Raw genomic sequence first — 17,098 nt, 5'->3', positions numbered from 1 at the left:
ACTGGCGGAACCGCTACTCATGGTGACCATAGACTGCAGCCCTCTCAGTCATACAGGGGGATGGACTCTCAGGCACAGACACGTAGATGGATTCACTTGCTGACCAGACACATTTGACCAGAGTCCTCATGAACAGTTGAACAGTTGAGCATTTAATGAAGCCACACGGCCAGAGCAGTTCAAATCTCTTGAGCAACAGGATTCAGTAACAAACAGTTTCTTCTTAAAGGCACATTAATAAACAGTCTTTCTTAGTAGCACAGTACAGCACAGATCAAGTCTCTTTAGCAGCACACTTCTATGCTCCCACAACAACAGGCTTTTCCTTCACAAAGACACAGTAGTACACAGCATCCTTTATCCTGCATTGAGATGGAGAGGGGGAGGGTTTTATGAGGGAGATGATCCCTGTGACACAATTCCTTCCAGTCCTTATCTTCCTGCCTGATGATACCCTGCACCCCTAGTTCAGGAAGTCTATCTGACCTGTGCTCAGCTTCACTCTTGACTTGAATCCTGTTCCCTTGGTGGCACTTCTGTGAGACACAGATCACACACCACTTTTCCCTTTGGCTGCAGCCAGACTAATAAACAAGTTCCCCACAATCCCCCTGCGGCTCTGCTAACCACTCCCTGTCTCCTGTGACTGTGTTAACCCCTCTAGTTGCTGGATGCTTTTGAAGCAACATCACTACATCTGCATGTCACAGATACATTGTAATTCTATAATATAGGAAACTGTAAATGGTCTTGTAAATGATTAATTAGTGCTAATGTAAAAAATGGATTGCACACGGATGACAGGTGAGAAAAAAATCGTTCCAGTTTTCTGAATGAAAATGTGACTGATTTTTTTGTAAACTCATGTGATCCTAATTAGTGATGAGCGAGTATGTTTTGTTAACCCTTTCGCCGAGTATGCTCGGTATTATGTTTGAATCACTCCTGTGTGCATGATTTGTGACTGTTTGACAGCTTTAATACATGTGAGGAATGTCTATTTCTTACACATTCCTCACATGCACAAAGGAGTGATTCAAACATATCACCGAGCAGCTGTAACTACTCGGTGCTCGTCCGAGCATACTCGGCGAAAGGATTAACAAAACATACTCGCTCATCACTAATCCTAATCTAAAAGACATTTAAAATGCTCTTGTTGCTTAGCTCAGCTAGTGAACATTTCCATGATTCATTTCCCATCTGAAATAGTGAAATGATAATTGAATGCATACCTGAATTTGGGGTAAGCATAAAAATTTGCAGAGGATACTGAGGGTAAAATGCGGACACCACATCCACTGTGTAGTTAATGCCTTTCTGCAGGTTAAAGCACACAACAGGTTGTTTCTCATCTGTGGTGACATTAAATATCAGCTTGTGTGCGATGCTCTTCTCATTCCTCCTACACCCATAGATGAAGAACTGAAAAATAGAGAAATGGGTAGAATTGTAAGAATACCCAGAATACAGAATTTGTTCATATAGAGCAGTGTTTCCCAAACCCCATCCTCACGGCCCCCCACAGGTCATGTTTTCAGGATCTCCTTAGTATTGCACAGGTGAGAGAATTCCTTGATGATACTTCAATCACCTGTGTAATACTAAGGAGATCCTGAAAACATGACCTGTGGGGGGCCGTGAGGATGGGGTTTGGGAAACACTGATATAGAGTAAACATCCACTTTAAGGTTGGATGTACATTGTTCTATAGTGCAACGATGCCACCGGCAATGCAAGTATCTTGATAAATGCAAGACATTGTATAAAAATTGTGTATGTGTCAACCCACCCTAAGACATGTTTGTCACTGAATACTTAGATCAAGTTGTCCTTAAAGGGAAACTGTCTTGTCAAAAAATGCTATTAACCTGTAGATGGTCACTGCATTGAAAGCCCTAAAAAATTATCTTTAATCCTCCCGGCAGCCTCTGGCTTTCAGCCATAGAGATGCTGTCGGTACTGCTTCAGTCACCGATCAGTAAGTGGTTACAAGCCGAGCCGAGCTGGCTGTCAATCAGTGGTCGGACATGGTTACAGCCACACTGAGAGGGCGTCGGATGGCTTTAGGACGCTATTAAACTGCAGATTAACCCCGTATGTGCAAGTTAATAGCATTTTTTTTAGCATGATGGGTTCCTTTTACAGATGTATCCACAATGACACAGCGTTCTAAATGTGATCAGAATGTCTATTGTGAAGGGGCTGCAAATAACAGATGAAACAATCCATCATAGCATGGGAAAAAGTGTTCATGTCTATTGCCTTTATGCTCAACCCAAGGAAAGATATCGAAACTGGAATGATCAGAGTAATTTCTGATAATTTTTGTCAAATGTAATAATTTTTGCTTCAATAGACACAAAAATTATCGTTGACACTTCAAACAGCTGCCAAAAGATTAAAGACTATCATTACATCAATGAATCTTTAGAATTCAAAGAATATGAATCCCAATCTCTGGTACATATCTTATTTTACAGTTAATGGGCTGTTAGATCTTGGACAATCATTTTTTTCTTAGAAGGGTTCCATGATTATCACTGATTACAAGCTACTCAAGGACCTTTTTTCTCCATATAGCTCATATCACCAGACATTTCCCAGTATCTGAAATGGCCTTTCTCATCACAACAGATCTCTCTGACCATCCAATTGTTCAAAAGCCACTAGAGCTCATCTCTTCAAAAAAAGCTTACAACTTGTAACAGTCCCATCTTCAGTGCTCAACTGTATAGGCAAATTCTACCTTTGGTTTCTGTCTCCTTCCATTTTCCCTTTCACAATGACAGTCTTCCCTTATTCTGTACCAGTCTGTATCAATGTTCAAAATGCCAAGCATTGACGTGGTATCAAGTCACTTGACCATGGCAGGGAATTATGGTGTGGCGAAGTTATCATTCGGCGTAATATGATCAGTAGCAATGGTCATGTGGCATCCCAAAAGAGACCACCTCACTATATGACATTTTAATGTGTCAGAAAATGACCTGCTGTTTAGATCAGGTTTTTATGTTACAATATTAAAAATGTTTAAATTTTTTTTGTAAACTTTCCATATCACTGTCAATATAAAAAAAATCTGAAATCTTGTAACTTTCAGACTGACCAGTAAGACTTATACTAGACTTATCTTTCTTCTCATCTACAGAAGACTCATTATCTTCACAGACAGCATTTCAATGAAAGGCAACACCTCTATATACTGTGGATAACACAGAATCCACCATTCACAATAGGTGATGACACAGCACACCTACTCCCATTCCCTCTTGAAAATTCTTCTATAGAAGTCAATGAGTCAAAATCAGTCTAGTGTAACCTATGCCCATTTGACTGCTGATAAGAACATATGAGTATGAGTTTAGTATTAGGCATGGAGGCCATAGTAATATATGATAAAGAAAAAAAAATCAAGCCTTTTAAAAATATTTAACTGAGTTAAACAATTATGCTATATTCACATTTTTGATGCGTTTTTTTCTGCAGCTAAAACCTTACCTCTTGGCAGTAAAAACACTGGGTATTTTTATTGTGAAGTACAAGTGTGATGTGTCTCCAGTACATGTTTAATAAAGGTAGTTTTATTCATCTAAAATGCTGTGTTTTACAGTATCAGTAAATTGTCTCTTCAGAGTGGAAGAGGACTAGAATTCTAGTGTACAGTGTCCATTTTAGGACAAGATCAGATATCAAAATCAAACATCAGAATGATGTCAGTTTGAGGCTAAATACCATGTCTGAGAAGTGATTTTGATAAGTGATTCTGACAAGTGATTTTGACGAGTGATTCTGACAAGTATTCTGAGAAGTGATTTTGACGAGTGATTCTGACGAGTGATTTTGACAAGTGATTTCGATGAGTGATTCTGACAAGTAATTTTTGACAAGTAATTTTTGACAAGTGATTCTGACAAGTAATTTTGACAAGTGATTTTGATAAGCGATTCTGACGAGTGATTCTGACGAGCAATTTTGACGAGTGATTTTGATGAGCGATTCTGACAAGTGATTTTTGACAAATGATTCTGACAAGTGATTCTGAGAAGTGATTTTGATGAGTGATTTTGACGAGTCATTCTGACAAGTGATTTGGATGAGTGATTCTGACAAGTGATTCTGACGAGTGATTCTGACGAGTGATTCAGACGAGTGATTCAGACGAGTGATTCAGACGAGTGATTCAGACGAGCGATTTTGATGAGCGATTCTGACGAGTGATTTTAACGAGTGATTCTGACAAGTGATTTTGACAAGTGACTCTGACAAGTGACTTTTACAACTGTAATAATAATAAAAAAAAAAAAGTAACTGTTCGATGATGGGACTTGAACCCAAAATTCTGTGTCCCAAAGCCAGTGCACTAACCACTGAGCTATAAACTTAGCTATAAAAGCTTAGGAGTTATATTTGATTATATGATTTTCAGTGCAAACTTGTCTAAAACTCATTGGGACTTATGCACAGATTGCAAGCAAGCTAAATTGTTTGATTTTGATGTGTGAGTCTGATGTGTGACTTTCTTCAAATATCAGAATCAGAATCACAATGACTTTTAGTCACCCTGAGTATTTTAATGGTTGATCTCATAAGACAAGAAAAGCTATCAGTATCATTTGACTCGATAGCTTAATGGTAAAGCATCAGCCTCTGAATCTACAGTGTTAAGAATTCAAATCCTGATAGGAGTAATTTTTTTTTTTTAAATTATGACTGTTTAGCACACGAACTACAGGGGTGTTTTACTTTTAATATCTGACACTGATTGTCATCCTGATGTGTTAAGAGTTTCAGACATGCTGTCTATTTGCATTGTAAATTACATAGCCAAAGTAAATTGGGAGGCAATAATTTACTACATATCTATTTCCAAGTGACTTTATATTTGCATAATTTCTTAAAGGGGTCTAATGATAAAATGTCTTTATCTTTATTGTAAATTTTTCTTTCCATCCATCCAAGAACTGTCTGCAAACTCCCAATTTACTTTTGCTATATAATTTACCATGCAAATAGACAGCGTGTCTGAAACTCTTAACACATCAGGATGACAATAAGAGTGTCAGATATTAAAAGTAAAACACCCCTGTAGTTTGTGTGCTTAATAGCCATAATAATAAAAAAAAAAATGTTATTCCTATCGGGATTTGAACTCTAACACGTTAGCTTCAGAGGCTGATACCTGACCACTGCACTATCCAGTCAAGTGATACTAGCTGGTAGCTTTTCTTGTCTTATGAGATCAACCATGAAAATACTCAGGGTGACTAAAATTCATTGTGATTCTGATGTTTGAATAAAGTCACACATCAGACTCACACATCAAAATCAAACATCATTTGAATTTGGCTTGCTTGCAGTCTGTGCATAAGTCCCAATGAGTTTTAGACAAGTTTGCACTGAAAATCATATAACCAAATAGAACGCCTAGGTTTTCACAACTGAGATTATAGCTCAGTGGTTTGTGCACTGGCTTTGGGACATAGAAATTTGGGTTCAAGTCCCATCAGTGAACAGTTTTTTTTTTTTATTATTATTACAGTTGTAAAAGTCACTTGTCAAATTCACATGTCAGAATCACTTGTCAAAATCACTCGTCAAAATCACTCATCAGAATCACTCGTCAGAATCATTTGTCAAAATCACTCGTCAGAATCACTCGTCAGAATCACCCCTTAAAATCACTCATCAGAAGCACTCGTCAAAACCACTTGTCAAAATCACTCGTCAGAATCACTTGTCAGAATCACTCATCAAAATCACTCGTCAGAATCACTCGTCAGAATCACTCGTCAGAATCACTCGTCAGAATCACTCGTCAACATCACTCGTCAACATCACTCGTCAGAATCACTTGTCAGAATCACTCATCAAAATCACTCGTCAGAATCACTTGTCAGAATCACTTGTCAGAATCACTTATCAAAATCAGTTCTCAGACAGGGTATTTAGCCTCAAACTCACATCATTCTGATGTTTGATTTTGATATCTGATCATGTCCTAAAATGGACACTGTACTAGTGCCACCTATTGTAAGTAGCAATCTTAAAAGTCAATATTGACCCTTTAACGAGCCTTGTCACATGACTTAGGATAAAAGCCAAACCAGAATCTCCATTTACAAACTGTGTTTCAGGGTATTGCCCCTCATCAATGCAAAGTATGAGGTTTGGTTTGGCTGGGTGAGAGGCGTCTGATCGGTGTCCAAAGAGTAATGTTTCTCCTTGCGGACAGTGACATGTTATGCTTGAAATACCAAGGTGAGGAGACGTTTAAGCCTTGCAATGCTCCTTGGGGAAATTAAATATGCAAATTGTCGTTTCAGAGAGGAAGAGGACTAGAACTCTAGTGCCACCCATTGGAAGTAGCAATCTTAAAAGTGTCACTCTCCGCAAGGATAAACGTTACCCCTTGGATCCCGGTTAGTCGCCTCTCACTCAGCCAAACCAGATCTCACAGTTAGCACTGATGAGGGGCAGTACCCTGAAACACATTGGCTGCAAATTGAGATTCTGGTTTGGCTTTTATCCTAAGTCATGTGACAAGGCTCGTTAAAGGCTCGATACTGACTTTTAAAATTGCTACTTCCAATAGGTGGCACTAAAATTCTAGTCCGCTTCCTCTCTGAAGAGACTAGTTGCATATTTTATTTCCTAGCGCAGCATTACAAGGCTTAAAAGTCTCCTCACCTTGGCATGTCAGGCTTGACATGTCACTCTCCATAAGGAGAAACGTTACTCCATGGATCACAATATCAGCAAAAATTTGAAATTTCAGAAATCTCATACATGCTTGTTTTCTTTTTTTCCCTGACTGAATTTGATAACTAGCGGTTTTTAAATCTGCAGCATGTCACATGTTTCAGCGTTTTTGCAAAAACTGAAGCAAACAGCAGCATTTTTTAAGCTTTTTTGGTGAATAAAAGTTACTTTATTAAACATGAAGCATAGACAAATGATTTCATCTGCATGCAAAAACGCAATAAAAATGTCACATGTGAACACAGCCCAAGTCATTTTGTTATGGCACTTATTTGCCCTAAAGAAACAAAGTGAACACAATTCATGCAAATCACTCTCATTTCAGAAATCTATGCTCTTACCAAATATAGCTCTTTTGAATTGAATTGTCTTCTCCAAATCAGACATGTTTCATTGAATACTGTTAAGTTTTGAATGGGTTCTCCATCTACAAAATACAAATGAAAGGATAATATGAAAATGTTTTAAAGCTTACATGGGACTTCTCAAAATACATTTTTAGACTATAGCACTGCAAAGAAAATGTAAGAGTAGATTTTAAGCAGTTATTAATCCTGAAGGGGTCATAAAATAAAAAAAATTGATTTACATTGTAATAGTTGACTTACCAACAAGGTTGGAAAAGGCTCCAGTCACATTATTAGGATGCTGAGCATCCATGGGAATATCCAAACATATTGCACTTATATTACGGTCGCTATTAATTTTGTACAGTAGGTCTTGAAATAATTCTTTTAGAGACCATCTCTCTCCATGAACATACAGCTGTGAATACAAATGAAATTTTATTTAGAACCAGTCAGGTGCATACATAGTAAAATTTTGAATCCTTCCTCCCCACCCCCAGTTAAATTAGAGTATAATCATCATCCCATAAATAAACAATCCCCCCCCCAAAAAAAGAAACACGACAATATGTCATAATAATACGCTGTACATCAATGTGAGTTTTATTATTGTCTACATCAATTTATTGTCCCCTGGTAATAAAATTAATTGTGCCACTGCCTTTCCTCCCAATATGTACAAATTCAAGAGTTCATTTGTTTAATTCCACTCTTTCCCCTTTATGAACAAAGTGAGTAATACATTTGCTGGCCATACACCCTGATGCTGAAACTGGCGAGTGCAAATATAACCCCCCACAACACTGTCTTCATGTACAGAGTCAGGAGCATATTTGCTGAACACACCTCAACCCTCCACCACCCTTCAAGTACAAAGCCAAAAGTGCATTTGCTGAAAGACCCCTCCGCATGAAGAAAGTAAAGTCAGAAGCATATTTGCTGAAAAAACCCAAATCATGTACAAAGTCAGGAGCGCATTTGCTGAAACATCACCAACTCCCAATGTGCGAAATCAAGAACTCGTTTTCTGGCCATGCTATCTCCTAATGCCCATGTACAAAGTCATAAGTGAATTTGCCGAATAACCTCAACCCTTCACCTGCCATGTAGAGTCATACTCAGGAGTGCATTCATTAAACCGCACATCTACCACCCCTGCTTCATGTACAAACTCTTTACTTGAAGTACTACCACCAGGCCCGGCCTACTAGCAGGCAGCATTGTAGTCCAGTCAGTCAGAAGTAGACTATAGTGTCATGAAAACCCCGGTCCACAATCTCCTCTCCCAATGGGTTGCATGACATGAGTGTCACAACTATATCTTAGGCAAATGAACCTAGCATGTGGACACTAGAGGTGACCGAACATGTTCGGAAAACATTCGCCAATATCAAATTCGGCATGAACATTGCACATTCGGATTTGTGATCGGACTCCCGAGCAGTTTTACTCAAAATTCGGCCAAAGTGCAGTAAATGATCACGTTTTCACTAGTGTTTTTTTAGGACTTTGGCTAAAATAGTGGTGCTGTATGATGAGCGGGGGGGACGTGTTTGATGAGGGGAGGGGGTAGGGAGAGATCAGAGGAGTGGCGGATTGTTATACTTTTTTTTTTTCTTAACTTAATGTGTGGAGATTCTGGCAGCCAATCAGGGAGTAGGAACCATCCACAACGTCCAGACACAAGAACTTGTGTCATTGGCTGCCGAAGTCACATGTCCCTCTCCATATAAAGAGCACACATGTTGTTTTGGCGCTATTTTGTCAGTGTAATAGCACAGAGAGGCTGCTCCTGCTACTGCTGGATAGTGAAATAGTTAGCTAGGAAGTTGCTTGTCAGTCAGCTAGTTTAGATAGGTAGGATCCTGTGTGGTTGTTAAATCAACCTTCCAGCAGATCAATCCTTTTTGCTAATAGTGTGGTCTAGAGACACCAGGACGCATTTCAGGATATAACTCTGTTGTGCTGCTACTATTGTGCTCCACGCAACAGTACACCTTTGAAACTCTAAATTCTTTCTGCTAATACCGTGGTGCTGAAACAAGGCCACATTTGTGCATAGAAAGATTTGGTTCTGGTAATTTTTTTGGCCAAGCAGGAGTTCACTTTAGGAAATCAATTTTTTTTCTGCTACTACCATACTATAGAAACCAGGCCACATTTAAGCTTTTAATTCTTTTGTGCCGGTTTTCTGCTCCATCCAGGGTTCCACATTAGAAAATCTACATTTTTTTCTGCTACTACTATGCTACAGAAACCAGGTCACATTTCAGCTTTGAATTTTTTTGTGCAGATATTCTGCTCCATCCAGTGGTCCACATTAGAAAATTTTAATTTTACGAGTAGTTGCTAATAACGTGCTCCAGCCACACTATCTGGGCAAATTAATACTGCTTGGTATAGGTTCTTTTTTATTTAAGTGGTTAAAAAAAATCCAAAGTTTGCTAAAAAAAAATTAAATAAAATGGCGCCATTTTCCAAGACCGGTAGTGTCTCCATTTTTCGGGATCTGTGGATGGGTGAGGGCTTATTTTTTGTGTGCAGAGCTGACGTTTTTATTAATACCATTTTTGGGTAGATCCGATGTTTTGATCGCCCGTTATTGCATTTTATTGCAATGCTGCGGCGACCAAAAAAAGGTAATTCTGGCATTTAGAATTTTTTTCTCATTACGCCGTTTACCGATTGGATTAATTCTTTTTTAATATTGATAGATCGGGCGATTCTGAACGCGGCGATATCAAATATGTGTATGTGAGGTTTATTTTTTATTATTTTATTTTGAATGGGGCAAAAGGGGGGTGATATAAACTTTTATATTTTTTAAATTTTTTAAATATTTTTAAAAACTTTTTTTAAAAATTTTTGCTTGCTTCTATAGTCTCCATAGGAGACTAGAAGCAGCAACTGTCCGATCGCCTCTGCTACATACAGATGATCAGCAAATCACCTGTATGTAGCAGAAATGCTCCTGTACTATGAGCGCCGACCAATAGGTGGCGCTCATAGTAATCTTTACATGACAACCACTGGTGTCTGCTGCAGACCCAGGGTTGTCATGACCACCCATCGGTGACCCGCGATCACGTGACGGGGTCACCGATGGGTGGGGCTAATGCCGCGCTTCCGGCGCGGCGATGTTAAATGCCGCTGTCAGAGATTGACAGCGGCATTTAACATGTTAACAGCCGCGGGAGGATCGCGATTCCACCCGCGGCAGTTGCGGGCACATGTCAGCTGTAATAATCAGCTGACATGTGCCCGGTTCAGTGCGGGCTCAGCGCCGGAGCCCTCACTGTACCGGGGTGCTGGCCTGGGGCGTACTAATACACCATAGGCCAGTAAGGGGTTAAGGTTGAAGAAAGACTAAGTCCATCTAGTTCAACCCATAGCTTAACATGTTGATCCAGAGGAAGGCAAAAAAAAACATGTGGCAAACACCAAGCTCCACATTGGGGGAAAAAAATTCCTTCCTGACTCCATACAACAATCAGACTAGTTCCCTGGATCAACGCCTTATCAAGGAATCTAGTATATATAACCTGTAATATTATACTTTTCAAGAAAGGCATCCATGCCCTTCTTAAATTTTTGTAGTGAATCACTCATTACAACATCATGCAGCAGAGAGTTCCATAGTCTCACTGCTCTTACAGTAAAGAATCCGCGTCTGTGATAATGATTAAACCTTTTTTCCTCCAGACGTAGAAGATGCCCCCTTGTCCCCGTATCAGGCCTCAGAGTAAAACGATCAGTAGAAAGGTCTTTGTACTGTCCCCTCATATACTTCTACATAGTAATAAGATCACCCCTAAACCTTCATTTTTCCAAAGTAAATAACCCCAAGTGTAATAACCTGTCTGTCTTGGTATTGCAGACCCCCCCAGTCCTCTAATAACCTTGGTCGCTCTTCTCTGCACCCGCTCTAGTTCAGCTATGTCTTTCTTATACACCGGAGACCAGAACTGTACACAGTATTCTAAGTGTGGTCGCACTAGTGACTTGTATAGAGGTAAAATTATCTTCTCCTCATGAGCATCTACGCCTCTTTTAATGCATCCCATTATTTTATTTGCCTTTGCAGCAGCTGCCTGACACTGGCCACCAAATGTAAGCTTGTCGTCCACCAATACACCCAAGTCTTTTTCAGTGACAGTTTTGCTCAGTGTTTTACAATTAAGCATATAATTATACATTTTATTTCCTCTACCCAAGTGCATTACCTTACATTTATCTCCATTAAAGCTCATTTGCCATTTATTAGCCCAAGCTTCTAGTTTACATAGATCCTCCTGTAATATAAAATTGTCCTCCTCTGTATTGATTACCCTGCAGAGTTTAGTGTCATCTGCAAATATTGAAATACTACTCTGTATGCCCCCTACAAGGTCATTAATAAATATGTTAAAAAGAAGTGGGCCCAATACTGACCCCTGTGGTACCCCAGTGTTAACTGAGATCCAGTCTGAGTATTTTCCATTAATAATCACCCTTTGTTTCTTATCACTGAGCCAGTTCTTAACCCACATACATATATTTTCCCCTATCCCCATTGTTCTCATTTTATGTATCAACCTTTTGTGTGGAACCGTATCAAAAGCTTTTGAAAAGTCCATATACACAACATCCACTGCATTTCCTTGGTCCAGTCCGGAACTTGCCTCCTCATAAAAGCTAATCAGATTTGTTTGACAAGAACGGTCCCTCGTAAACCCATGTTGATATTGGGTCATGAGGTTTTTCTTCTTCACATACTCTAGTATAGCATCTCTTAGAAAACCCTCCAGGATTTTACCCACAATAGAGGTTAAGCTTACTGGCCTATAATTTCCAAGTTCGGCTCTTGTCCCCTTTTTGAATATTGGCACCACATTTGCTATACACCAGTACTGTGGTACAGACCCTGTTATTATGGAATCTTTAAAGATTAAAAATAATGGTCTATCTATGACGTTACTTAATTCCTGCAGTACTCGCGGATGTATCCCATCCGGGCCCGGGGATTTGTCAACTTTAGTGATTTTTAGATGCCGCCGTACTTCCTGCTGGGTTAAGCAAGTGACATTTAATGGAGAATTTTTGTCATTTTCTGTCATGCTATTTTCTTGCGTAAATACTGTTGAAAAAAAATCATTTAGTATATTGACTTTTTCCTCATCCTCATCCACCATTTCACCCAGATTATTTTTAAGGGGGCCAACACTATCAGTTAAAGAATATTTTGGGATTATTTTTACTTTCTCTGGCAATGAGTCTCTCTGTCTCAATCTTTGCTGCCTTGATTTGGTTTTTACAGAATTTATTTAATTTTCTGTGTTTATTTAATGCCTCATCACTACCTACTTGCTTTAGTTCTCTAAATGTTTTTTTTTTGTCACTTATTGCGCTCCTTACAGCTCTATTTAGCCATAGTGGTTTCCTCCTATTTCTAGCATGTTTATTCCCATAGGGTATATATTGTACACAGGTCCTATTCAGGATGCTAATAAATGTCTCCCATTTGCTTTGTGTAGCTTTATGTCTCAGGATATCGTCCCAGTTTATTGCACTAAGATCATCTCTCAACCGTTGGAAATTTGCCTTCCTGAAGTTTAGTGTCCTTGTAACCCCTCTACTACACATCTTATTAAAGGATAAATGAAAACTTTTTATTTTGTGATCACTATTACCCAAGTGACCCCTAACTCGTATGTTTGATATGCGGTCTGGCCTGTTGGTTAATATTAGGTCTAGCAGTGCCCCCCTTCTTGTTGGGTCCTGAACCAGTTGTGAAAGGTAATTGTCTCTCAAAGTTGTTAAAAACCTATTACCTTTGCTTCAACTACAGGTCTCTGTTCCCCAATGTATTTCAGGGTAGTTGAAGTCCCCCATAATAATGACTTCTCCTTGAGTCGCTGCTTCATCTATTTGCTTTATGAGGACATTCTCCGCTGCTTACATTATTTTTGGAGACTTATAACAAACCCCTATCAGTAATTTATTATTTTTTCCCCCTCCCCTTATCTCCACCCACAGGGACACTACATTTTCATTAGATTCACATATATTCTCACGCAAGATGGGTTTTAAGGATGATTTTACATATAAACACACACACACCCCTCGCTTGTTTGTACGGTCATTTCTGAACAGACTATAGCCCTGTAAATTAACTGCCCAGTCATGGCTCTCGTCCAGCCATGTCTCAGATATCCCCACCATGTCATAATTATTTTCCAACAAAATTAATTCTAATTCCTCCATTTTGTTGGAGAGGCTTCTGGCATTAGTGTACATGCATTTTATGTATCTCTCTGTACCTCTATTCCTTCTTACTATATTGATTCTTCTAACCCCACCCCCAATTTCTTTATTTGTGCCAAGGTCACTACCTGCACTATCTTCCCTACCTATAAAATGAATACCCTCCCCCACAATCCCTAGTATAAACACTCCTCCAACCTTATAGCCATTTTCTCCCCCAGCACAGCTGCACCCTCCCCATTGAGGTGCAGCCCATCCCTAGCGTAGAATCTGTAGTCAACTGAGAAGTTGGCCCAGTTCTCCAGGAACCCAAACCCCTCCTTCCTACACCAGTTCCTGAGCCACTTATTTATCTCCCTAATCTCCCGTTGCCTCTCTGGCGTGGTACGTGGTACAGGTAGTATTTCAGAGAATACCACCTTGGAGGTCCTTGCTTTAAGATTGCAGCCTAATTCCCTGAAATCATTTTTAAGGACCTTCCACCTACCTCTAACTTTGTCATTTGTGCCAATGTGCACCATGACCGCTGGGTCCTCACCAACCCCTCCCAGTAATCTGTCAACCCGATCAGCGATGTGCCGGACTAGAGCGCCATGTAGGCAGCACACTGTTCAATGATCCCTGTCTTTGTGACAGATTGCCCTATCTGTTCCCCTAATAATTGAGTCCCCCATTACCAGCACCTGCCTGGCCTGCCCTGCTCTCCTATTTCCCCCCTTACTGGAGCTGATACTCCTCCAGCTTTCAGAGGACATACCTTGCTGCAGCAGTGCTACCCCTGTACTGACACGCCCCTCATCTGCCAACTTTGCAAACTTATTGGGGTGTGCCAGATCAGGACTAGTCTCCCTGGCACTCTTCCCTCTACCCCCCATTCTAACTGTCACCCAGCTAGCTGCCTCACTGTCCTGAAGCTCCCTACTACCACCCTCCCCCATATCTACGCCAGTGAGCAGCAGACTCCTTTCCATATTGTCAATGGATCTCAGTGTTGCTAGCTGCCCATTTAGATCCAGTACCTGGGCTTCCAAATGCACAACGTGCACACATCTCGCACAGCAGTATGCATCCACGACCGGCTGTTCAAGGATTGCATACATGTGGCAAGATGTACACTGGATAGCATTGTCAATAATGGAGCTCATTTCCTAATGGGGATTGCACTAGACAGAAATGTTAGGTAAAAAGAAATGTGAAGAATTAATAAAATACAGACAGCAAATCAGTCCAAATTCCTCCCTTCCAAAGTCCCTGAATCCAAAGTCACTGAACAACAAGTCACACACTTACTTCCGTTTGCACTTAAACTCCAGTCACACTCAGCTCGTTCCTACTCGCTAAGGAAGAAGATTTAAAGAGTTGTTTTTTTTTCCATTTTAGCAGCAATCCACCCTACAGCTCAATGCACTACCAAAGGACTGGATGCCCCAACCAGCTGCCCCTTTTAAACCCTTAATTATGACCCCTCACCCTTAATTAACCCCTTGTGAGTATAGCTACATCTCAGGATTTAAAAGCAATGTAACCCCCGGGGGACGTTAACCCCCGGGGGAAATGTGATCATGATGAGACTCAGAAACCTGAGGTTCATGCGGACTGTTCTGTGCTGTCAGGGCAGGAAGAGGAGGAGGGTGACTCTCAAGGCGAGGAATGGGAGAACAGAGAGGATGATGATGAGGATGCACTGACAATGTGGAATTCCAATCTGCACATGTTGCAGCGACTGTGTCAACAGCAACGAGCCCTGACACAGTGTGCCATGTCGTATAGCCTGAGCCAATGCAGTATGAACATGGGACATATCACGTTTATGGAGTGGGCACAGATTAACAACCTCTGCACCCTTCTGCACAGTTTCCACATGGCTACTAAGATGGTTAGTGCTGACAATGCCATCATCAGCATCACTATTCTGGTCATCTACATGCTGAAGCAGACTTTGAATAGCCTGCGGGAGGAGGTGGGGGTCCCAGAGGAAGAGGAGGAAGCAGAGGAGGATGCGGAAGGGATAACAATGTCTCAAAGTTCCAGACTGTTGTCACACAGGTGGGTGCCAAGGGAGGGTATGATACCAGACAAAAACTGTTAGTGAAGATGCAAGAGCCAAGGAACAAATGGAGGAGAAAGAGGTGATGGGTGAGCAACAGTCAGGAGATGAAGAGGATAATTATCTCCTCTCTGTTGTTCTTGGTTGGAGGGAGGGGATGGAGGAAACAAGCATCAGTGTTACCCGGTCACCAACACAGCATGGCCTTGGACCTCACGGAAGAGCCCAACATATGAGTGCCTTCTTGCTGCACTATCTGCAACTTGATACCCATATAGTTAGGATTCAAAATAGTGCTGACTACTGGGTTGCCACTCTGTTTGATCAACGTTATAAGAGTAAATTTTTCCAAATGCTTCCCGCCCTGGAAAGGGACCCCCGAATGCTGGAGTATCGAAACACGCTTTTACACAACCTTAAGAGAGGTTTTCCCGAAGACAGCAGTGAGGCACACAGTGTGTATCACAGCTCTAGACTTCCAACCTCCGGAAAATCAATTCGTCAATGCCAAAACATTAACAGCAGCAGTAGTGTAAGTGTCAGAAGCAATTTCTGTGAGTCCCTTCACACATTTTTTAGACCAGCTCGTTTACCAGCACAACAGAGTACAAGTCTGACACGTGGTGAACGACTGGAGAGGATGGTGCAAGAGTATCTAGAGCTCAATATCAATACCATCAGGGAGGGTTTGGACCCTTTTACATTCTGGTCTTCAAAAATGAAAGAGTGGCCTGAGCTCACCTGTCGTTCTCTCAGAATGTGTCTTCATCGCTGCTGGTGGTGTCCTGACAGATAAGCGCAGCTGTCTGTCCCCTGAAAGTGTACACCGATTAACTTTCATGAAGATGAGCAAGTCATGGATCTCCAAGGACTTTTGCACCCCAATCACAGACTGTACAGACTAGGCGATGTTGTAGTTTTTAGTGTGCTGCATTGATCTTGCGTAATTGCAGTCTGTGATATCTTTAGAGTGGCTTCTGTGCCTGCTATTGCTGCTGCAGATGTTAACAATAAATAATGGAAATGTGAAGACTCGTGGTCGGGTCTCCTTCTGCTGGATTGACTGTAGTGGAAGAGGTGTCGGTCCCCATTATACTAATTCTACTCTATTGAAATTTATGCCACTTTGGTGGTGTCAGCCCCTAATTTTGGGAAATGTGAACACTACTGGTTCGGTCTCCATCTGCTGGGTTGGCTGTAGTGGGAGAGGTGTCGGTCCTAATTATACTATTTCTACTCTGGTGAAATTGATGCCACTTTGGTGGTGTCAGCCCCTAATTTCTGGAAATGTGGAGATTCATGGTTGGGTCTCCATCTGCTGGGTTGGCTGTAGTGGAAGAGATGTCAGTCCCCATTATACTAATTCTACTCTATTGAAATTGATGCCTCTTTGGTGGTGTCAGGCCCTAATTCTGGGAAATGTGAACCCTCCTGGTTGGATTTCCATCTGCTGGGTTGGCTGTAGTGGAAGAGGTGTAGGTCCCCATTATACTAGTTCTACTCTAATGAAATTGATGTCACTTTGGTGGTGTAATCCCCTAAATTTTGGAAATGGGGAGACTTGTGGTTTGGTCTCCTTCATTTGTGTTGCCTGTAGCAGTAGGCCTCCGAGACCAGCAGGCCTCGGCTTAGTTTCAGTCAACTACCCGTGTTACTATCCTTAAATTTTTGTGCCAATACTAATCTATGAAACTGATTT

The 17,098-nt window shown here is 40.9% G+C and overlaps 1 protein-coding gene across 1 annotated transcript in view; it reads right to left on the bottom strand.

Annotated features, from left to right (window-relative positions):
• SUSD1 (sushi domain containing 1) overlaps positions 1-17,098 on the bottom strand; it is a 644,959-nt gene that overhangs the window by 282,183 nt on the left and 345,678 nt on the right. The window contains exons 17-19 of the mRNA XM_073663765.1: positions 7,371-7,527; positions 7,104-7,189; positions 1,236-1,425 (exon numbers count right to left, since the gene is read on the bottom strand). Coding sequence (XP_073519866.1) covers positions 1,236-1,425; positions 7,104-7,189; positions 7,371-7,527 — 433 coding nt within the window. The remainder of the gene's footprint in view (positions 1-1,235; positions 1,426-7,103; positions 7,190-7,370; positions 7,528-17,098) is intronic.

Source organism: Phyllobates terribilis, unplaced genomic scaffold, assembly GCF_046119375.1.
Source record: "Phyllobates terribilis strain yellow unplaced genomic scaffold, ASM4611937v1 Scaffold_1__5_contigs__length_1240528914, whole genome shotgun sequence".
Lineage (NCBI taxonomy): Eukaryota > Metazoa > Chordata > Amphibia > Anura > Dendrobatidae > Phyllobates > Phyllobates terribilis.
Note: the sequence above shows the minus strand (reverse complement) of the source record. Positions and strands in the feature narration are given on the sequence as shown.